The sequence below is a fragment of the Pongo pygmaeus genome, chromosome 2 (assembly GCF_028885625.2).
Source record: "Pongo pygmaeus isolate AG05252 chromosome 2, NHGRI_mPonPyg2-v2.0_pri, whole genome shotgun sequence".
NCBI lineage: Eukaryota > Metazoa > Chordata > Mammalia > Primates > Hominidae > Pongo > Pongo pygmaeus.
This window is the reverse complement of record NC_085930.1, coordinates 79964909-79989652: the sequence shown is the minus strand read 5'-3', so window position 1 is coordinate 79989652 and position 24744 is coordinate 79964909. Positions and strand designations below refer to the sequence as shown.

Genomic DNA, 24744 nt, shown 5'->3' with positions numbered 1-24744 from the left:
TCTTTGAATCTCTAGCAATGCTTAACACTTCCGAGTTATTTTCTACATACCATGCACTATGCTTGGCACTGTACATTCAATAGCTCATTCATTTGTTTATTGGTCAAATAATGATTGCGAATGACTCCATGCTCAGCACACTGCCTGGGGCTGCCAATATAGTGGTGGGCAAGACTAGAAATGGAAGCTGCCCCTAGGAAGTTGACAGTCTGGTGAAGGAGAAGGATGCTAGGAATCCCACTACTGAGAGAAGGAAAGAAAACCTGGCAGGGAGAGGGAGGTCCTCTGAGGAAGAGGTGTAGAGCACCAATCCAAAGAAAGGGCAGGATTTAAGTGGGGAGGAAGAGAGGAGAGAGTACTCCAGAGAGGGAAAGGCATGTGCAAAGGTCCTGTGGTAGGAGAAAACCTGGTACAACTGACAGGCTGCTGGTGCACGTGAGTGGGGTGCAGACTATCATGCGTTAAGCCTGGAAGCAAGGGCAGGCTATGCTGACCCTTGGAGGCTTCAGGTTGGACTTTGTTTTTAAAAAATATATTTTTTTATTGTTTATATTTAAGGTGTACAGCATATTTTGATATACAGATGATCCCCAATTGATAATGGTTTGACTTATGATCTTTCACCTTTACAGTGAAAGAGATACATATTTAATAGAAACTGCACTTTCAGTATCCACATAACCCTTCTATTTTTCACATTCAGTACAGTATTAAATAAATTACATGAGATATTCAAAATTTTATTATTGCATTTAATGATTTTGCACAACTGTAGCTAATGTAAGTGTTCTGAACATATTTAAGGGAGGCTAGGATAAGCTACAATATTCAGTAGGTTAGAAATATTAAATGCATTTTTGACTTAAAATGGGTTTAAGATGTAACTCCATTGTAAGTTAAGGAACACCTGTACATATGTGTAATGAAGTGATTACTACAGTCAAGCAAATTAACATACCCATCATGTTATAGTTACCTTTTTTCATTTTTTTTAGTATTAACTATGGCTAATAATAGTGTGTTACATACTGGAAATTTGCCAAAAGAGTAGATTTTAGGTACTTCCATCACCAAAAAAAAAAAAAAAAAAAAAAAAGACTTTGATTTTGAGATGATTTAAGAGGAGGGTGGAGAATCCACAAGATTAAGGGTTTTTTTTGTTTGTTTTTCCTTTGGTTTGTACCTTAGAGACATGATCATGGGAGTTGGCTGCTGTGTGAAGAAGAGATTAGAAAAAATTAGGATGACATGGGACAGGAAGGGGAGCCCTCCCACTGTAAGCCCTCCAGAAAGTAAGTGACTTACTTGCCTAAGGGTTATTAGCTACTAAATAGTAGTTTGGGAGCTTGAACTTGGCCTCTTACCTCCAAATACATCATTCTTTGTTAAGCTAAAATACTTGAGGGTGAGGTCTCAAGACAAAGCAAATGCAAATACTAAATTTCAAAAGCTTGAAATAAATTAGGACTTGGATAGATCCTGGGCTTCTTGAGAATTTTCATTGTTCTGCTACTAGATCACTCCATACCGACATAGTCTTTCTGTAATGGGCTCTGGATCCCAAATCACTGTTCCTTCTTGGGGGCTTCCCTCACAAGTACATGTGGATGTTGAGGACACTGCCTACTATTCTTACCCCAACCTGGGGTATTATTTATTTCTAGAAACTTTGCTTCCTAAGACTCTGGAATCATTTATCTCCCCCCACAAGGAGGCTGGATGCAGAAGGAAGAATGGTTTATTCTGCGACTGGCTAGGAAAGCCACTGAATCTTGTATCTCTGAAACTCTCTGCAAAATGGGATGCATATTCCCTAGCCCCAGTGGGGGAAGCTCTACCCACTCGTTCTTAAAACTCTGTTCTTCGCATGAACTGTCCCACGTTGTTTTTAGAACCACATTAAAAAATCCAAACCATATCCATTTTTAACCTCCCTAGTTTTTTTTTTTTTTTTTTTGGAGACAGAGTCTCACTCCATCACCCAGGCTGGAGTGCAGTGGTACAATCTTGGCTCACTCCAACCTCTGCCTCCTGAGTTCAAGCGATTCTTATGCCTCAGCCTCCTGAGTAGCTGGGATTACAGGCATGTGCCATCAGGCCTGGCTAATTTTTTTTTTGTATTTTTAGTAGAGATGGGGTTTCACCATGTTGGCCAGGCTCGTCTTGAACTCCTGACCTCAAGTGATCCACCTGCCGCGGCCTCCCAAAGTGCTGGGATTACAGGCATGAGCCACCACACCTGGATGATTTTTAGTTTTGACTTTTAAGATGTAACTCCGTCGTAAGTTAAGGAACATCAACAGTTCAAAGTGGCATTATGATGGGTGATTTTCTTCATTTTCATTATGAAAATTTTGATAATCTTCTCCCTCTTGCTTCTCCCCATAAGGAAAACTGAATAGAAGCCTGCAGTTAGCAGGGCAGCCCTTGCTGCTCAGGCTTTCTTAGAGTGAGGAGCAGTGGTCCATATTTTATTCTACTGAGTTATGACAATTGAACTATTCTGGAGAACGACGCTGTGTGTGCACGTGCAGGGAAATACCATTTCATTGCTTATCTAGTTCACATACAGAAGTAAAGCACAAAAACTTAACTTTACGTTCGTCCTAAACTTTGTCAAAATTCTGTTATTTTAATTGCAAATTATTGCTCAACTTGGTGAAATTTAGGTTAGAGGAGAAAATATTTGCCTCTCTTCTGCTGTGTTGACTAAAAGTTATAAGAGAAAAAGAAACCCTCCCTATCAGCTCAAACTTAATTTGTAATATGTATGAATATTCCATTGAAGAGTGCTTACGTGCAATAATGAATCTGGCTCTATGTACTGAATTGCCAAAATATTCTGAGTTTGCTGAGACCCTTCCATGCAACCAGAGACAACTTTTATCAGTAGAATGTATAAACTGTCTCCAAGCTATCTATCTCCATTGAAATGTGCAATCACTGTGAGGAATTGGTGCAGATTTCTGGAAATATTGGCTTTGCAAGAAGAACCAAAGAAAATGAACAGGAATAACTAACAGTGGAGACATCTACGGTGGAAGACACAGAAATTGGGAAGATTTAGAACTTAAATGAATCAAAAGTAAACTTAAGTGTGTACTTCTTTCTCAAAGATTTATAAATGTAATTTACAAATGGCACAAAAAGAATAATAATGACATCCTAAGATATTTATCACCTGTAAAATGGGAAATAAAATGACTCACCCTCTCGACTTCACAGGCACAGAAGGGCTTTAAAATATGACCATATTATAATAATTGATCCTTGCTTTTTGTGATTACATTTTTAAAAATAAGAATGGTGGGTTAATACCATATCTTAGCCACACAGAACACCTGAGTCATACATAGGAGGCCCACAATACCTTTGGAGAACTGAACAGAAATAAAATTAAACATGTTTGTGGGAAGTATGAACTGGGCTAAAAACACTGCAAGATTCATGTATAGGTGAGTCCATTGATACATGCTGGGAATCAAATGGTAAAGTAAACAAAATAGTATACTTGCATCTAAAGAAACCACTGATCATTTCTGGACCTCAATTTCCTTATCTGTAGAAACTGGGAAATTAGATAATGATGATTTTTAATATAAGAGGAACCTCACTAGACTGGTACTTACACCCGTCTGAATTATTTCAGATCACTCCCCATCTGGTCTTCTATGAATGCTTTACAGCCTTTGTAGCTACAACTCCACAATCTCCAGCCCCAACAATCCTATCACATCCTGGAAGCAGGAACTGGGCCCCACGTCCTTCCCCACCCTATGGCTATGCACTTAAAACTTCCTGACTTCATTTTCTTGTTCTCAGGTTAGTTACATGGTAGTGTTGCCTCATGACAATGGATCCTTCATCTCCCTGACTCCCAGGTCCAACAGGGGACACAGAAGAGATGGACGCCTTGCCTGCGTTCACCTGGAGAAAGTTTGTTTAGTTGACAGAATAACCCTGGGTATATTCCAGCTCAGCAAGCTTGAAATGACTCTGGGGACTTGGCCTGGCCAAAGCACAGTTCTGAAATCTTTTCTCTGTTGTCGAATTGTTAGAGTTCTAACAATGAAGCTAAAGGGGTTGCTTTTAGTGAGAGGTAGAATAAAACTTCACAGGGGCACAGCAATTAGCGTGTGGACTCGATCCCTATGATGGAGAAAAACCTGCAGCATTTTGTAAGATGATTTATTAGACATGGGTAGAATTTGCTAGAAACCTACCAGCAGCAAATCATCTGGGAAGGAATTAATGAACCAAACAAAACACTTGATAATGCAATTAGAACTTGAGGAAATGTAGGGGTTTTTCAGAGAGAGAGAGGGGAGTTCATGTACATGACTTTGATTATGTCAAATGTAAGGCTGGGAAAAGGATGTTAACAAATTTTTAAAGAGTAAAGTTATCAGAGGGTAGAAAGAGATGACGGGGGTGACATTTACAGATCTGATGCATCAGTGTAGTTAGCAAGTGTGCCCAGCTGGGTGGAAATGTACTTGCAGCTTTGTCTCAGCAAAATGGTGTGTGGGTCTGAGAAACAGAAATGAGCATGCTGGAGGCAAAAATATGGATCCCCCGCACACGGAATGGCAGAGAACAGCCACTGGGAGAACGCGGTGTTTTTCTTTAGTTGCTTTACGCAACACTAAGTTTCCCCCTGCTTTTGTTTGGGTCAGGGATTTTTTCCTTTAAATCTTTTCTCAGTTGAGTTTAAAACCGTGAGTATGAAGCTCTCTAAGCTTTTCTTTGACCTCGTTTCATCGTGCCTTACAGATGAGCTCATTGAAAAACGTGTTTTGCAGTGGTACCATCTGCTGAGTATGTCCAGAGGACATTTCTGGCCATATACTTGTCCTAATTGCTATCGTAGGCTCGGCATATCAACTATATCTGGGTCTAACATAGGCTATCTTTTGTTGATATAAACATATATGTGTTTAAATGTGTAATTGGAAAATATGCTCCTTTCATCAGCTTTTTAGTTTGGAGGGGGATGTGGTTAACATTTTTAATGACTTTCCAAAACATTTCTTCTTTAAAATATACGTTGGAGAGTCATACACCACCATCCACACAGAGCTTTCATACTTTCCTAAGTGTTTTCACTTGCTTTAGCTCCAGGAATATGTGTCAAACTTGGGATAGCCCCTTAGAAACACGGCCCACTCTGGATACAAGACAGTGTAGGAGACAGATGCACATTAAAGTATTATCAGTGAAATGCTTTTCCTAGAAATCCATGACTCCTTCTGTCTTGGAGCCTCTGCCTGGCTGACACTGACTGCTCCATATTCAGATGACTCAGGAAGCCCAGCCTGGCCATCGTAACTGGGTCCCATCCTCTGTTTTGTTACCCTTGCACTTGGCACTGGCCACCCCAGGTGCTGGCTGCTCGTGCATTTTCATCTGTGTGATAAAACTTGGTGGGTGTTTTCCTCCATCTAAGAGCACCACGACCTTGTTAGTTGGACCACTGCTAGTCCCACCAGTGGATGCCCCTACTTGGCACACTGGAGGTGTCCAATAAATATCCTGCTGAACAAATACTGAATCTGGGAATTTTCTCTAAAAGTACTGCATATTTCCACCGCCATATATTGTTTTTAAGAAGCTTTGGCTTTACATACTTCTGTTGAAAGCCTTATTCTCCGCTGTTCCTTTAAAGAAAATGATGTAGCGCCAATGATCTCCGAAGATGTCCACAGAAGTTGACCTTTCTGGATCTATTCCCATCATTTTAACTGTCCCCCAAGAGACTTTCAACCCATAACGATGACCCTCTTTGACCCAATTTTGGAAGCCTGGCTGCCCCCACCTTCTCTAGAAATGCTGGCTTTTTCCTTCAACCCCTAGATTGGCTTATTAGACAATAGAGTCATCTGCCCATATCCATGAGATATGGGCTCCAGTATCCTCCCAAATCCATGAATTCTCAAGTTCCTGATATAAAATGGCACACAGAGTATTTGCATCCTCTCATATAGTTTAAATCACATGGCCATATACTTGTCCTAATTGCTATTGTAGGCTTGGCATACCAACTACATCCTCCCATATACTTTACATCATCTCTACATTATTTATAATACCTAATACAATGCCTACATCATGGGAATTAAACATAGTACTGGCATGTGGCAAATTCAAGTTTTGCTGTTTGGAACTTTGTGGAATTATTTTTTCCAAATATTTTTGATCCTCAGTTGGTTGAATCCACAGATGAAGAACCCATAGATATGAAGTGCTGACTATATGCCCACATACAGAGCCTACACCATGCCATACAGGTTCCAGATACACTCACACACACATTAAAGCTCACCTGGACACTCTTAACACCCTAGGAGAAACAGCTCATATTCCTGAGCTTCAGAAGAAAAGTCTAAGGTTCAGAGAGGCCCAGAGACTGTTCTAGGGTCACTCAATGGCAGAGCCATAAAAAGAACCCAAGTCTTCCCCTTTTACAACTGAGGCTCTGAGGGAGAGGGAGGTCCTCTGAAGTAGGACATGAACACTGTGAGCAAGTGGCTATTTTAACCTCTCCCTCTGCACAGCATATGACCCAGAGAACATAGTAGGCACTCAGTAAATGCTGCCTTTAAGACAATCCAGTGGTTCTAGACTGTGGTAACTTGCAAATGGAATCCTTCTCCTGCTTTAACAAAACAGGATGAAATTCCACATGCGCAAGATATCACCTCGATACCTCAATTTAACTGCTAAAGCTACAAAACTACTTCAATTTTTTTTTTTTTTTTTTTTTTTTGAGACAGAGTCTTGCTCTGTCACCAGGCTGGAGTGCAGTGGCATGATCTCGGCTCACTGCAACCTTCGCCTCCCAGGTTCAGGCGATTCTCCTGCCTCAGCCTCCCAAGTAGCTGGGACTACAGGTGTGTGCCACCATGCCCAGCTCTTTTTTTGTATTTTTAATAGAAACGGGGTTTCACCATGTTGGCTAGGATGGTCTCGATACCCTGACCTCGTGATCTGCCCACCTCGGCCTCCCAAAGTGCTGGGATTACAGGCGTGAGCCACTGTGTCTGGCCAAGTACCTCCATTTTACAGAAGAGAAAACTGGGCAGAGTTTCTTGTTTGGGTCTTTATATGATGTTTCTGCAGTAGAACCACATTCCTTTAGAGCCTTTACCCCACATTGTAATTATATTCTCAGCAGTGTAGTATTTAACTTCTGACCCCATCTCTCTCTAGAATGTAAGCCCCTTGAGGGCAGGGACTTTCCTTTCCATTGCACTACATTGGAACATTCCTCCAGGAACACTAGAGGGAGATGCCCACTAATGTCTTTTAATGGAATGAGTGATGGGATGAGTGAGGGAGCCTGCCCAAAGTCACTGGAGTCAGACAGTCCTGTGTTATGATCTTGTCTCTGCAACTTACCAGCTGTGTGACTCCAGGCTGCTTTGTCAACTACTTTAACCCTCAGCTGTCTCATCTGTGAAATGGAAATAATAACAGTATCTATACTTTTAAGGGGCTGTGTGAGAAACACATGAGCTTTTGTATATAACTCATGCATTTAAAGCCTGTGTAGGATAAGTAACACTCAAAAGCTATTTATCTTTGTTCTTATGAGGACAGGAAAAAAAATCACTGAAATATTAATTTGGTTGTCACTTGTTAATTCAAGGATAAATAATACAACACTGGAACTGTGTCCTCCCTCCCCTGGCTTTCTTAACCATGGTTGGATATGGAGTAGAGTTGGTTCTGAGACTTCATGGACAACTTTGAGAAAAAGGATGCACGGACCCTTTTGGTCAATTTCTCGGTAGTGGTTGACTCCCTCCCTTCCCTCTTTGGGGAACAGCCACTACTTCTCTGTTCCAATCCATGGCGCAACTTGGAACAAAAAGTTCAAGTTAATTTAACTGGGGAGGGAGAGATTAGACAGACATGCTAAACAACTCAAACTTTAAATACTGGGAAGTTTCCAGATACTCAGTCCAATGCTATAAATCTTAGATTTACAAAGTTGCCAGAGAGAGAAATAAAAAGGAGAAAATACCAAGTGAAGGAAACAGAGGTATGTCTTATTAAGGAATTAGTCCAAATAGGAACACATCAATGGATGCAGTTAGCTGCAACATATAGTAACTAGTATATAAAATGTACAGTATGTACATTACAAGTTATTCCTGCCAGTCATCCCCTAACTAACTAAAAGGAACTTAATCTTGAATATAAAATACCATTGTGATTCTGAGGGGAAATAGCTGCTGCTTTTCATCTCCCACTGCTAACTGAAATATTGTTATGAAGGATAGTAATTTCTCTGTTTTGAGACTCCCAAAATAGAAAACAGCTGCTTGATAAAGGAAAATTGGTTCATATTCTTTAGAGTTTTACTTTATTAAAATGCATGTCACTTCTAATGTTATGTGCCACAACCGCTGACACTTTTGGGCAAGGGAGGGGAATAATTGTCATGTGTGGCAAAACAGGAATGTGTCTGTGTTATGGTAAACTGCTTAACGTACTGGGAGAAAACTGTTATTCTCCCAGATGTCTGACAAATTACCTCTGTTTTCACTGGTTTAGTGCTGTGAATAGTAAGCATTTGTTTGCCGTATTTGGTTCACGTGTTGTTTGTTCACAAAAAAAGATAAACTTTTTGCTTAAGATTTCTTTAGCTAGAAACATGTAAACTTAAGAAATGTGTTTATAAAAACATTAGTTCTAACTGTAGTCTTACAGATGTGTCTTCTCTTCTTTTATAACAAATGTTACAGTTTGAGAAAATCTTTTTACAGATGAAGAATGCTTTATATATACATTTTTAAAAGCGGCTTTTTGTACTTTTTGTAAAGATGTTTACAGCCAGCCAACTCCGTCTTCCCCTTATTACTATTTCTGATTTACTTTCCTTCAGAATTTGGGGTAGTGGAGGCTTTTCATAAAAGATATTTACTCTTGGGTCTCCTCTTAATATTTTCTTAAATGTCAAATAAGTTTTAAAATTTCTAAGATATATGTATGGAATTACAAAGAATGTTACAATGAATGCCTGTAAACCTACCAACCACAGAGGGAAACTGGCATTTCCCCGTGATGAGGAAGAAATGGGCTTGTCTGTAAGATATACCAGAAAATCTGTATTTATATAAAGTGAAGTTGGACTCTAACATCTTACCATATATAAAAAAGTAACTGTGATAGACAAAATTTATATAAAACTTTAGGAGGAAAATATAAGTAAATATCTTTATGACTGAGAGAGAGAAAACACATTTCCTAGCGAAGATTCAACAAGCACAAACCAAAAGAAAAGGGATATATTTGACTTTATGAAATTAAGAGACTTGGTTCATTAGAAAACATCATAAAGAATATGCAGGCCGGGAGTGGTGGCTCACGCCTGTAATCCCAGCACTTTGGGAGGCTGAGGCGGGTGGATCACAAGGTCAGGAGATCGAGACCATCCTGGCTAACATGGTGAAACCCCGTCTCTACCAAATTAAAAAAAAAAAAAAAATAGCTGAGCGCAGTGGCGGGCGCCTGTAGTCCCAGCTACTCAGAAGGCTGAGGCAGGAGAATGGCGTGAACCCGGGAGGCCAGAGCTTGCAGTGAGCCGAGATCGCGCCACTGCACTCCAGCCTGGGAGACAGAGTGAGACTCCATCTCAAAAAAAAAAAAAAAAAAAAAATATGCAAAGACAAGATACAAACTGGGAGATGTTTGCAACACTTAACATCTGAGGGGTTGGTATCCAGACTATGTTTTTCAAAATCCTACAACCAGGGAAGAAGAGGAAAAATCCAACAGAGAAATAGGCAAAAAGTTGGAGCAGGCACTTTACACACAAGGAAGAAACTAAAAAATGGCCAATATACATAAATCTATACTTAACTTCATAATCAGGGTGAAGCAAATTTAAGCCACAGTGAGATACCGCTTCATATTCACTATATTGGAAAACTAAGAAGTCAGAAAATACCAAGTGTTGGCAGGGATGTGAAGCAACACGAACTTCTCTACCATAATGATGGAAAGCAATTTGACACTAGTAGAACTGAAGAGGCACATAAATGCCCTCTCTTCTCCCATCCTTTCACTCATCCACTCATCCATCAGTATTTTTTTTTTTTTTGAGATGGAGTCTTGCTCTGTTGTCCAGGCTGGAGTGCAGTGGTACAATCTCGGCTCACTGCAAGCTCCACCTCCCAGGTTCACGCCATTCTCTTGCCTCAGCCTCCTGAGTAGCTGGGACCACAGGTGCTTGCTACCACGCCTGGCTAATTTTTTTTTTTTTGTATTTTTAGTAGAGACGGGGTTTCACCATTTATCCAGGATGGTCTTGATCTCCTGACCTAGTGATCCACCCGCCTCGGCCTCCCAAAGTGCTGGGATTACAGGAGTGACCCACCGCGCCCAGCCATCATAAGTCTTATATAATAATGATTCTCCTAGAGCAGTAGATTTCAAAGGGTGATCCCCAGGCCAGAAGCATCTAAAGTCTAGGGGTAAAGTGTGGTGCACAGTGTTTAAACAAACCCTCCTGGTGATTCTGATGCCAGTTCAAGTTTGAGAACCACTGCCCTAGCGGAATTTTTCTACCTTGAGACTGATATAAGCCTGCGAGTTAAAAACAGGATTCCATCCTTTACCAGTCTGTCACCTTGACAAGCTGAATATCAAAGAGGCAAATAAGAAAAGAAAAAAAAAGAGAATCCCCTTCTCACTCAGTGAGTACTGGGGTGAAGAGCGAGGTAAGGCAGATACTTATACACTGGTGGGTATTACGCAGACAGACTCATTTGGGGGCAATCTTTATTAAGACTTTTAAAAATGGTCATCCTCAGATACAAAAAAATCTACTTCTAGAAATGTACACTAAAGACTGACCAATGATGTTGTTTAATTGACAGACTGTAACCTGAAAGCCCCCCAGAAGTGGTGTCTATAAATCATGACCTGTCATTATGGTGATAGCTATATAGCTCTCATCAGAAAGAGGCCCCTGCTCAAACTTATTTCCACAAGAATTCTGCCAATTCGGATTCATTTGGGTAATAAGGTCCTTCTTAAAAATCCATTCTCTTCTGGCAGGAGAATTCTACCCATCATCATTCACATTATTGGAAATTAATCAGGTTACCTTCTTATTTACTACTGGGAAGGGAGTATTTGTAGGAGTAGGGGGTGTCTTGTTTAGGAGGATATAGGATAATGCTGGAGCCTGGAGTGATTCAGAGAAAGAATATGGTGAGAGATATATATACACACATGCATATGTATACATTATGTATATAATGTATACATAATATTTATAATGTATATACAGCAACTTCCAGAGACTCTTCCACAGTCAGAAACGCTGTCCTTATTTCCTACTGCCACTGAAATCAAGACCAGTGTGCAACAAAAACTGAATACTGGTGCCAATAATATTCTTTCACTTCTGCACTATTTCAGCTTATTCTTTATCACAAGCTGATGAATATCAGATATATCTGAAAATTTTATATATTCTCTCTCCTTTACAGACAAAACTTCAATAACCTTCAATTTTCTACTTGTAAACTAGATAATACAGAACTATTTGCTTGAAAAAGGTTCTCAAACAAAACAATTTATTTTTGGTATTAACCAACAGATGGCTAAATTTTTGATCCACATCTAAGTGTCTGAGATGTGACTTCTTTGCTGCCTCCTCATCCGACAAAGACTCAAGAAAATCTGTCAGAAGGCTTAGGTCACCTAGCAGTCCTCCCTCTTCCAGCATTTTTGATTTAATATAGAACAGAGGCTCCCAAATGTGAACTTGCACCAAACCCACCTGGAGCCCTTGTGAAACAAATTGCTGGGCCCCACCCCAGAGTCTCTGATTCAACAGCTCTGGGGTGGGGCCTGAGAAAGTGCATTTCTAACAAACATGTTCCCAGGTGATGATGCTGCTGCTGGGCCAGGACCCTACTCTGAGAACTAATGACTTAAAAGAAACTTCCAGAGACTCTTCCACAGTCAAAAGCTGTCCTTGCTTCCTACTGCCACTCAAATCAAGATCAGCATGCAACACAACTGAACATTAGTGCCAATAATATTCTTTCACTTCCGCACAATTTTGGCATATTCTTTATCACAAGCTGATGAATATCATAAAATGTATTTGGAAAAAAAAATTATCCCATGAGGCAGGCAATTAGTAGATGGAAAAGGGATCCTTTCCCTGAAGTTCACCAATGAACACACAACTCAAAACGCCCTTGATGAACAAGTAGGCAAACAGGTCACTCTAGGCAGGACACATTCATTCCTGACACTTCTCAGGGCAGCACCAGCTGTTCCGCAGCACAGCTCGACTACATTTTACCAACGTTATGACGCCTGTCACATAAATGATGGTGGCACTGCTAGAAACTGGCTTTGTGCGCTTTAGAGAGTGAAGGCTGTTCCCTGCTTAATTCCACACTGGTCGGAGAATGCAGGAGGGTTAGTGTGGCTCTGCTGTGCCTTCACACCGAACTGTTGACGGTATTCTTTTGGGCATTACCCACCACCCCCCCGCCGCCCACATGTAACCATGACCTCTTCCTGCATTATTAATGAACACAAGAGAACTCATTTATTAAAGCTGGATTTTTTCACTGTTCCATATGTTTCCTTCTGCGTGCCATGGCAGGTAGGTGACAGGAACACAGAGAGAGGGGCTGTCTTCTCCCTTGTGACCCCGTACCACCTGCCTCATGGCAACATGCAGCTGTTATCTGTGGAAACCATTAGAGACCAGGGATATGGACTCATTTGTCAGGGTAAAACCCTTCCCAAACCAAAGTGGGATCCACTTGATACATTTCTCACTCAGAAGTTAATTTGGTAAACACATCCTCAACAGTTACTAGTCATGTGCCAGGACCTGGGGTTTCACAGAGAACGATGCAAAGTCCCTACCTTCATGGGGCTGACATTTGTCCAGGAGGTTGGGGCTGAAAACAGGTGATAAGCAAGTCAACAAAGTGCAGGAGTGGAACAACAACAGTGCACAGAGAGGTTAGAGTGGGTGGGGGGATTTTCTTAGGTCAGGTAAGGCCTCCAGGGAGAGGGACATTTAAGCTGAGCTCAAGGATGAACTGGTGAACTAACTTGCAGGCAGAAAGGAACAGCCAGTTGCAAAGTCTTGAGCAGGAAGGAATAAGGTGGGTTCTGGGTCTTGAAAGGAGGCCTGCAGGACCAGGGCAGATGAGCAGGGGAGGAGGTTTATGGGAGAGGTCAGAAGAGGCTGGATCTCACAGGGCTCTGTAAGCCACAGTTAATTCACTGAATTCCAAGGGCATTGGGAGCCAGCGAGCAAGTGGGTGAGCACCTCGGTTCTCAGCACTTGGTGGGTTGGGTGAACGTGTTGGCTGAATGAATGAAAAATGAATGTCTTGTGTCCCCTCTGTTCTACATCCTCACCTCCTTGGTCCAAACCATGGTCGTTTCATTCAACACCTAGTTCTCTTTCTAAATTCCTAATTTGTATTCTTCTTTTCTTGCTCCTCACTCTTCCTAACAAACACTACAAAATCCAACTTATTCAACCAACCATGTGCTGAGAGTAACAGTGGTGATGAGACTTCCTAGTTTACAGTGTAACATGGGAGGTCAAATTAACATATATATGGAAACAAGGTGGAAGGAAGTGCAGGGCACCTTGGGAACACTTCAGAAGGACACCTAAGCTAGGATGGTGGGTATCAAGCCCTAGTCCTAAGGGAAAGGAAGGAAAATTCCTTTATGGTCCTCTAAAGCTTTGTGTCTTAAGAGGAGACCAAGAGAAAAAAGAGAGGTAATCTCTGGTCCCACCCTAGGTCGTTTCTTTTCAGAATCAACATAAAAGTGGTTTATAATCCATTGTTAATTGACAAGAAAACAACAGTTAGTGACAAATAATGGCCATGTATTAAAATGTGACTTTCTCAGCCATATGCTGGCCCCATATTCAATAAAGGGCCCTGTTTGTCAAGATGGGAGGAGGAGAAGATGGGCTTGTTTTTTTTTTCCCCCAGAGAAGGGGTCTTGCTCTGTCACTGTCACCCAGGCTGGAATGCAGTGGCACCAGCATAGGTCACTACAGCCTTCAACTCCTAAGCTCAAGTGATCCTCTCACCTCAGCCTCCTGAGTAGCTGGGAGTACAGGCATGCACCATCATGCCTGGCTGAGTTAAATTTTTTTCTTTTTTTCTTTTGTAGCCATGGGATCTCAGCAAGTTGCCCTGGCCATTCCTGAACTCCTGGGCTCAAGCAATCCTCCCACCTCAGCCTCCTAAAGTGCTGGGATTATAGGGCGTGAGCCTCCATGCCCGGCCAAGATGAGCTTTCTTTTTCCACACCTACTTCACCTAAATGAATTCAGAATGTAAAGCTGCTTCTAAACCAAGGCTTTTAGAATTAATAGGCTGTTTAAGCAAACACACTCCTACTTGCAGGAAAATTTTGCCAGGTTCAAAACTGCCGTGTGGAGGTCAAGTTTATGTTCATCCAATTAACCGTCATTAATTGGGTCCATACTTAATCGAACCGTGACCCATCTGACTCTCAGCTGATGCAGAGTCGCTTTGCTCCACAGCAGTAAACTCATCTGAGTACTGCATCTAGCTAATTAAATATGCAAGCAGGATTGTTCAAAGTCAAGTTTCCAGACTTCTCCATAAACTTGATTCTGATTAGTATTTACTTTGGAAATCTTGATAAACTTGATTTGGAAATCTTGATAAACTTTGGAAATCTCCATAAACTTGATTCTGATTAGTATTTACTTTGGAAATCTGTGTTTTTCTATCCAACTGGCTACGAGATTGATGTATAAAGGGTCACAAATCTGTATCAGATCTATAGTTTTCTGGCAAGTCACAATTAGTGGTAAAGTTTTTGCTTCTCAAAGCTAACAACTTCAAGTGGCATAGGAGGCACAAATTAATCTTATGTGATGTTTCCTGTTATTACTGAGTGGCAAAAGGACATGAGCATTCTCAAATCATCCATTCTTCAAGCTGCCTGATAAGCCAACGGGAACTTTGTGTTACTCTGGAGCTCATTTTTCTCTGCACACCACCCTTTCCAGGTACGAAGGACCAGCAACACTGTAGGAACCTTTCTCAGGAGGTACCACGTAGCACCTGGGCCTGTCTGAGACTGCAAGGTCTTTATGTTAGCCCCACAAAGGCAAGCATGATTTTTGGAAACTGATCTGCAAGTTCCCTATAAAGTTGATCATGATTCATTCATTGACACTGCTGGAAAATGATTTATACAAGAAAAGAATTCACAGACGTGGGAATTATAGTGCAGATCTGACTCCCAGTCCCACTATAATTCCTTTGTATATCAGTTTCTTCTCTTTGAAATAGGAATGACAGTATCACCTATCTCTTCATGCTTGTGTGCAGATCTGATGGGAAAATGCACAGTTGACACTTAGCATTGTGCCGGCACATAGTAAGTGCACAATAAATAATGCTGTGGCTGTCAGTAATGAATAGTCCTGTGACTATAGATAAGTGTTCCTTATCTTGAAAATGTGCATGCAGACTTTATGACAATGTGCTACTCATAATTTCTAGTTTGAAGCTTAACTCCCAATCAGAATTATTTCCTTGTTGCCTCATCAAATTAGCAAAGGTCACCATTTTACAAAGAGTCTCTGGTCGATGTTAGAAGAGGTGGAGGGAATAAATGATACTGGCTGGGGTGCCACTCTGTTCCCCTCTTCCTGGCCTCCATTGGAAGGCCCTCCTCAAAGCATCCACAGACTGGCTGTCCCCTTGACCTGACAGTACATGGCTACAAACAAGGCTGGTGCTTAGCCTGTGCTGGAGTCACTGGCATCAAACCCACATAGCCACAGACTTTCCCATCCTTACACCCCCAACTCCCACTCCCTGGCCCCAACACCTGGTAACCACCCTTAGCTGGATTCCAGCCACAGCCCAAGCGCTGTGAGGCTCCCTATCCCATTACTCCCAGAACATGAGATCTCCTGTGCCAATTAATTTATCCAAGTAGGAGACTGTACTCCTTGATAACCTTAAAGCATCTTCCTTACTTCCCTGTCCTTTCACCTTAATAGTGCTTCTGAGTACTCAAAGGTACTCAAGACAGGCTAAAGTTTTCCAAATCATGAAGCAGCTGTTAAATTTCAAATTTCTGGTAGGCAGAGGCCCTGCCTTGATGTTTCACACTGCCCTGCAACCCCCACCACCTGGACACCACAGTTATCATAAAAGCATAAAGAACTGCTATACTTGTCTGTCCTGACCTTACAACCCCAGATAGGCAGGAGGCTTCCTCCCCATAGAAGTGTTTGAGTGTCCCTAAATGTCTTGGTGCATCTTTTAATGCATGGCCCCAATCACTGATGCGTCTGCACTCTTTGCAATGCCCTTTAATGACCAGGCAACTTTATGTGGTGGTGTTGTTTTTCTAATGTGATTAAAGGTACAATGAGGTATGTGTGCAACAAGAGGCAAAGCCATTGTTCTGCACCATTAAGCTCACAGCAGCCCCCAAAAAGAAACTGTAGGCAGCTTGCCAATGGCCCTAATGAAGAGCATCTCTTTGAATTATCTCTGGATGAGGAAAGGATAAAGTCTGAGCCCTGGAATATTTGATCCTCTTTGTGCTGCTGTTACGAGGGCTTACTGAAGCCAGACGCACCGGACCTTCTGGAACTGTAATTTATGGAAACCTTAATTTCTCTGCTCTAATAAGGCTTTGCATAATAAGAGCGAGAATGCAATTATTAATTCCTGCAAGTGTTTTGTGAATTCCTTTATGCTACGGTTCAGGACTCCCAAAGAATAGGAGCAGGGGGGATTTTACTTAGTTGGCACAAGGGTAATGGGTCTGAAAAGTAGTTTGAGTTTCTTGAAAATAAATCTGCATGGCTTCCTAAATTGCTGACCAAGTATATTCCAGATGGAAGTCATTTATCAGCAATTTACTGAGCAACGCTTCAGCCAGAAATATTTCCACATAAATTCACCTAGCAAAAAACAAACAACAGAATCCAGGCTCCCTCTTTTGGGGGCAGTTGTGTGTGTGTGTTTGGGGGTGGGGCTGGGGGAACTGAGCACAAATAATACAGAAGAATAAAAGACAGGTTCACTTAGATTTGCCAGAGATGTAGTAGAGTTACTTTTTGGAGGGTGCCAATGTAATTAATACATCCACAACTGTGACTGCTGAATGATATTTTCTGTGCATTGATGGTAAAAACCAAAACATTTTTAAAAGGCAAATTTTAAAAAATACCTTTTGACTTACTATGTTGAGCTATTTCAAATATAGCAGCAAAAGTCTGTAACACAACCACCTTGCCCGAATGGCAGTGTCTGCTGTTCCACTTGTTTCCTGCCTGCGTGCTGGACTCACTGAGAACTCCCCAGCTCACTGAGTGGGATAACTTGGCAAACTGAGGACTACAACTCACCACATGATCACACAAGGGATGGGGGCCAGATCACCAGTGGTGACAGCGCTTTTGCCCAAGATCTCCAACATGTCTCCCAAATGCTTTGAAAAGGACTTGAGTCCAGCGAAGTCCTGAGTGTGAAGTCACAGGTCAGAAATGTATTTATTCCCAAGACTTATTTAAGATGCTTGTTTTTTGTAAGATATGTACCCCTTGCCTAAGGAGAGTACCAAGCCTCAAAAGGTTTGTTTTGACCCTCTTTCTCTCTCAGTGGGGAAGGCAGACAGACAGAGAGACACTTTTTGTTCACCCAGGGTCATTTTATCTTTAGGTTTTGTCCAGAGAGGCAGCCAACCCACCTTTTGCCACGTCTCACTGTGTCTCTTTAAGCATATCACCCCCTGGTGGCCTAAGCAAAAAATGACACTCAATTGATGGAGAATCAAATTCTTTTTTAAAAAGTCTGGCTCTTTAAAAAATATATTAATATGCCATTGATTGTTATAAATCAAGAAACACCCAGCCTTTGTTTCTCACTTGCTATAACAACCTTCTTCTAAAGTGCTTATCTAAAAAGAAAACCTTAGCTGGATTATGATTTTTTTTTTTTTATTACTGCCAACACAAATTTGAAGAATGATTTTAGGAGAAAATCCTTACCTGCCAAGGTAGGTTACCAACAGCAGTATTAAAACCTCCTAGTTGAGAGTAGGACTTGAATATTTAAAAATAAAACATGTGACAAAGATGTAAGATAAATTATCTGGGTTGTATCGTAAATATCCCATTTCATCTCAACTGAAATTTTCAGTTGCTCACAATGACTTAGAAGACACAAGTCATCTGATGTGAATGACAGCACCCAAGATCAAGTCACTTGCTTTTGAAGTTCTTAAAAATTTCACAGACAGAGGTACAGAAATGGCAAGTGAGAAGTACCAATTTGAACCATATGTCCCACTACAAGAATTGCTAAAAGAACCAAGTCAGCAGAGGGCTTGGGCTGTACTGAAAGGAGGGCCTTATAACTATTTGTAAACACAGACAAAACCTTGCAAGCATTAATCATCATCCACATCTTCTCTAACTTGTTCAAAGGGTGCATGACCACTCTTTGACTCTTTGAGTTCGACACTCCGGAGAGAGGTCAGTTGTGAAGGAGCCTTGTGACAAGACTGCTTGAAACACATTTTATGACCATCAACATCTATTTATATTTTCAAATGCAGGCACCAAAGTGCCACTGGATGGAAAATTTTATAACAGACTTAAGACAAAATACACAAAAAAGTCAGAAAGGCTGCCTCTTTCAGAACACAAAATCTGCACAAAAACACACATAAAAATCCCCACTACCTTTCCTAGAAGTTACACTTGGCCAGGTGGGTGCCTATGCACTTCTACGGAATAAAATGCAGGGTGTTACCTGACAAACTTCATAGAGTAATTTGTACTGCTCCTCTTGCTTCTGCAGGCTGCACAAACTGCATCCCATGTTTAGAAAAACGTCAAAGGAAGGCTTCCGTCCTTGCCAGCACCCGGGAAAAGCAGCTCCCTTACAGTGCAGGCATTGAAGGTATCCTTGGAGAGCCTCAGGTGAGTCAGGCGACTGCAACGCTTCACATTGGCGCTGCTCTCAGAGGCTAGACAACTCTCTCCCCCCTTCCACGCTTCCCTTCCTCCCCTCGCAGCATGCATGCATGCACGCGCGTGCACTCTCACACACACATACACACAGACATACATGCACACCACTCCCTCCTCTGAGTGACTCTGGCAGCTGGATTGTGGTCCAATGCACACGCTATATATACTGCTGCTCATGCATATTAATCAGCTCTCATTGACTATTCATAACAGACAATGATACAGAAGCTATAATTGCCAACTATGACAGTTGAAATTTCTCTAATTAACAAGCAAGTGCTCCAGTGGTAGGGAATAATAAAAGACACTAACAATTTTGCAAGCTATTTTCTGGCAGTTACAAATAAACATGACTGCATTTTTAGCAAGGTCTCTTAGGATAATCCCTAATGTGTTTCGGCTAAGTACAGATTCATTTTTAAATATATCATAAAATTTCTGATGATATAAAATGTATTTAATGCTGCAGATAATGATGGCATATAAACGGACTTTATGGAAAGGACATGTTTTGAATAATGTTCATATAATATTTAGTGCTTTACAAAGTTGCAGGGAAAATACTCCACATATGAATAAAATATAAAAATTTAAATTGCAGGATATATCCATGAGTATGCAAAGTAGCTAGGGGTTATAAGGAGAGAGGCTGCCCTACAGGTGAGAAAGCAGATAATCATTCCCAAATGCATTTTCAATTCCAAAAGCAGAAAGTTATTTGTTGAAGTGCTGCCCAACTAACTGGGAGGAGGAGAAGCAGTCAGCTTCATGCCATCCCCTCAGCCATATAGATGCTGCAGATATTTCAGAGATGATATGGCTGGGCTGATTGTCACTGATTACTACGGATCTGTATCTGATGTTCCATACCTGCCTAGACCTCTGAAGCTGTGCCCCGAGTTGTGTGTGAAGAAAGCAGAGAGCTGCCAGATTATACCTGGGAGGTGAGAACAGACAACATTTAGGAATTTTGGTTCTTGCTGCCTTGCTTCTCTCCTCCTTCAGCCTCTGTCCTGCTGAGTAAGCCTGACAGCTTTTCTAAAAACTTTGTTTTTAAATAAATGATTGCCCCATTGCCTGAACAAAATGCACAGGTACCTTTTTCTCAACGAAAATGGTCGATGTTTAAAATTCTCACAATTGCTTCCAGAGCCTTCACCATTTTACAAATGTTTCATTTTACAAAGGTTTAACTGTCTCCGAGGAGGACTCCCACGTCCCTTGCTGAGACGTGCCATGGGGCCTGAAGAATAATGCTCCCTTTCTCAGGAAGCCAAGACACACCTGAGACGTGAATAAACCAGTCCCAATAAAATCCCACTTGGGCTGATGGCCAGCAGATGCCTCTGGACCCATTTCTCAGACACAGAAGACGAGGCACAGTGACTTGGCTCACACCAGCTAACAGCCCTGACTTGCTGGAGGGGGAGGAGCCTTCCTTCCAGGCCCTCACCTGGTGTCATTGCCTGGGGAGCAGTAAACTGGAATGTGCCACCAGGGAAAGGAAGCCACAGATGGAGCGGGGCAGCTGCAGTAATTGCTGACTTGTTTTGATGCTGTGCAGGGCCCTATTGACCCATGAGCACGTTATTGGCGCTTTGGTCTCTTAATCTCTAAATAATAGGTATGATGCTAGCTACCTTGCAGAGTTTTGTTGCAATGATTTGAGAAAACAAAAGCAGCTCTAATAAAAAACAGAGGTCATGTTTCTTCACTCTCCTTGCCTCATCCCCACCCTTGGTCCATCAGTGAGTCTGGTCTGTTCTACCCCAAATTAGATCTCAAACCTGTCCATTCTGCCTATTGCCCTTGCACACCATGGATTCTCACCTGGTGATGCCCAGAGCCTCCTGGGCGCTCTCTGCCTCCTCTCCTGCCTACTCACCAGTTGCCTCTCTCCCCTAGTTCATTCCCTACACAGTTGCCAGGCTGGTCTTTACAAAGCAGAAAGGGATGACTCCACCGTTTGCTGAAAAGCCCTTAGATCACTTCTCATCACTCTTGGATTGAAACCCAAATTCTTCACCAGTGCCTACAATGCTCTGTAAAATCTCGCATTTTGTCCATCAATGTCTCATACCCATCATCGCTCACCCACTCTGGTGGTCACCACACACTGCCAGCAAGCCATGCCCTTCTACAGGGCCTCTGCAGGGCCCTCTGCTGGAACCGCTCTTCCCCTTCTCCTTCCTTCCAACCCCCTATCCCCATCTCCGCTCAAATGAAGCCTCCTTAGAAAAAGCCTTTGCCAGGTATCTTGTATGAATTTACTTTCAGATCTTCTAAAGTACTGTGTCGTATCACCCCGTTCATTTCCTTTGCATCGCTTTCCAAAATCAGTAATGATTCAGTTCACTTAACGCTTATGTGTTTGCTGACTGTTTCCCTTGTGCAAGCCTTTTGGCTTCCTGAAGACAGGGACCGGGTCTGAATTTCTACCAGCCCAGGCCCCATGAAGGTCCTCAGGAAAACATACTCACTGGCTGCATGAAGAGATGAAGGATGACCTGTGCGGTCTCACAGACCCACCAATCACAGCACAATTGGCAAGTACCAGCAGGGAGAGGAAAACAAAGTGTGCTTGGGTGTCACCACAAAAAAAGGCTTGCAATCACGGTTGGCTCTCCTCCCCCAAAGTTGAGGGCCTTTAAGTTATGTTTTTCATAAGATTCTGTGGTTTCAAAGTAGTCCTTCACCTTTTTCCTGCACATCCACAAATAAAAGTCGAAATGGACCTAAGCTACATGATTAGGGAAATTTTACACATCCTTTTACTCTTTGTTAGAAAGTTTCCCAATCTCAATAACAAGCTGGGAGAGTTTTACTGCATATGGCACTGTATTTCCGAGCAGTGGCTCTCTAACATTTTGGCCTTAGGAATTCTTTCACTCTTAAAAATTACTGAGAACCGGGCGGGTGCAGTGGCTCATGCCTGTAATCCCAGCACTTTGGGAGGCTGAGGTGGGCGGATCATGAGGTCAGGAGATGGAGACCATCCTGGCCAACATGGTGAAACCCTGTCTCTACTAAAATACAAAAAATTAGCCAGGTGTGGTGGCACACACCTGTAGTCCCAGGTACTTGGGAGGCTGAGGCAGGGGAATTGCTTAAACCCGGGAGGCGGAGGTTGCAGTTAGCCAAGATGGTGCCCACTGCACTCCAGCCTGGCGACAGAGCAAGACTGTGTCTCAAAAAAAAAAAAAAAAAAAAAAAAAAATTACTGAGAACCTCAAGGACTGTTGTTTATATGGGTTATATTAAGCAATATTTATCATATTAGAAATAATCAGAAATTTTAAATTATTTATTAATTCATTTTAAAATAGCAATAACAAACCCACTACATAATAATATAAATAACATTTTTATGAAATGACTATATTTTCCAAAACAGAAGTTTTTGAGAAGGAAAGCATAGTTTTACATCTTCTAAAAGCTCTTTAAGGACTAGTGTAATTGAAGACAGCCAGATTTTCACATTTTCTTCTGAATTCAAATGCTTGTGATATGTCATGTAACTGCTAGAAAACTCCACTGTACTACATGCTCATAAAAGAATGACAGTATAACATCTTGGTATTTTTACGAAAATGTTTTTGACCTCACAGATCCCCGGAAACAAGTGTCCTGGACCCCCAGGGGTGCCTGGGCCTCACTTTGAGAACAGCTGCCTTAGAAGGGTACTTTGGTGAGTCTGGTGTCTAAGAGCCTCACACTGCAGGATGCGGAGAGGAATGGAAAGGATACTAATACAAATTCGACTCACGGTTGGCTTTCCATTCTTGTGATTAATATGTGTTATTTGGAATAAAAAATGGAAAACACTCATGCACCCATTATGCCTAAAACAAGACATACCAAAGTGATTTTTTTTTTCTAATTTAAAGTACCCTTTACTTTGGAAAATCATTTAGCACATTTAGAATGGTGTTTTATTTTCAAAATGTTGCTTTCCTATAGTAAGGAACACACAATTGTGTAAAAAAGAGGTTCACCTGCTTGATGATACACACCCTACCATTTAGTAAAGCTCATCCCAGAGGCAGTGTAAGGGCAAAGAAAGTCTGTTAGTGATTGCAAGTTGTTTATAATAGAACTGTTTTTGAGAGAACAGCTGTCCCAGTAAAAATGAAAAAACTACTGGCCACACAAAGGCACACATTGTTTGATGAAGATGCTTAACGTCTTTTTCAAGTTAGTAATCACATCACTGGAAAGTGCCTAATAAGCTCACCAGAGCACAAGGCACTCTTCTCGGGTGCTCTGCACCATCAGACGCCTGCCTCTTCCTGCCTTCATGGAAATTAAAAATAAAGTGCAAAGAGGGGTCACCAAGGAACACACAATGAGACAAACAGATAGACAAGGCATATACACAAAGGGCTTAAAGTACTCAGGGAATATCCCTCATAATCGTTCTTTGAACTTCCGTAAGTCATCAGGGTGCTACAGACAGTCAGCAGATGTAGACATGAACTTATATTTATTTAATTGCTGAATAAGCTATCTAATTCAAGCATATTATTTTCAGCATACTGATTGGATTGTCTATTTGCCTGATACCTGAAATACAACCTTGTTTTCTCTATTGTAATGATGAGCACAGGTCTCACCATGCTATGAACTTCCAGTCCAGCCATGTAGACTTCTGGAAGAGTCATGTCAAAAAGAAGTGAGATGGCACGACTGAGGAGGAAACAGGTCTGTGTGGAGCAATGGCATCCCTTTGTTAGGCACCGGCCAGTCACGGGATAGATTCTTCCTCTCTCTAATCTCTCAGACCTGCCCGCTGGCTCTTCTTTCCTGGGGATCTTTCCATCTTTCTTCTGGATCACACAGATTCACTAACTTGTCTTCTTCCCGGGTGGAACCCCACTCTCCCTTCAGTTGCTACTGTTCGCCGGGTTGGAACAGTCCTTAACAATACACACACAGCCAATAAACCCATCAAGCTCAAGACACAGCCCAATTCTCATGTGCATGGACCCAACTTCTCTTAGTCTGCCCAGCCTCATCTGTGTCCTCTGGACATGCGTGCTGTTTTCCAGCAGTGCTGAATGAACTGGGTCAGGTTCCTTCACACCTCCACGTCTACACATAGGCCATGACCTCTGCCTGGAATGCTCAACTCCATCAACTTCAGGGTGCCCCTTAAGTCTCACCTCCTCTGTCCCACCCTCCTCAGTGCCCTGCACACTTTCCCAGGTGCCTCCTTATGGCACGATTCACATGGGTGGTCACTTTGTGTTTGCATCCCTCTGTTCTTCCCTGGAGAGCACTCTTCCAGTGCAAGAACCAGGCCTCAGTCAGCGGTATATGCCCACCAACTTCCTCCTCTGATGTTCTATAAATATCTGATGAATAAATTCAGCATCAGATACATATTGAGGGCCTGCTCAGCACCAGGCACTTTTCTGGGCTTTGGGAGTACAGTAGTGAGCAGATGGACAATAGTGTCTGACATGAACAAAGAAGTTGGCTCTCACAAGAAGGTCAAGGCTGCAGACCTAAAAGAATCGCTTTTTCTGCCTTTGGTAGGACAGTTGCTCCCACAAGCCCTGTATACTATTCATGGCTAGAGAGCCCAAATCACAATCTGTTGAAGAAATGGTTTAGTCACTCGTGAACCCTCACCCTTGTCAAAGTGACTTTTCAACAGCTTGTCTGAACCCTACTTAGTGAGTGGC

General features: G+C 42.0%; 1 protein-coding gene across 5 annotated transcripts in view; it reads right to left on the bottom strand.

Moving 5' to 3' along the window:
- The window catches only part of PDZRN3 (PDZ domain containing ring finger 3), a 247725-nt gene that overhangs the window by 32511 nt on the left and 190470 nt on the right, over nucleotides 1-24744 (bottom strand). The window contains exon 1 of one of the 5 annotated variants that reach the window (XM_054481288.2): nucleotides 18837-19192. The exons of the other annotated variants lie outside the window; for them this stretch is intronic. Within the exon in view, the coding sequence (XP_054337263.1) occupies nucleotides 18837-18905 (69 nt within the window). The 5' untranslated portion in view covers nucleotides 18906-19192. Of the gene's footprint in view, nucleotides 1-18836; nucleotides 19193-24744 lie in introns of those variants that run through there. 5 annotated transcript variants of the gene reach the window in all.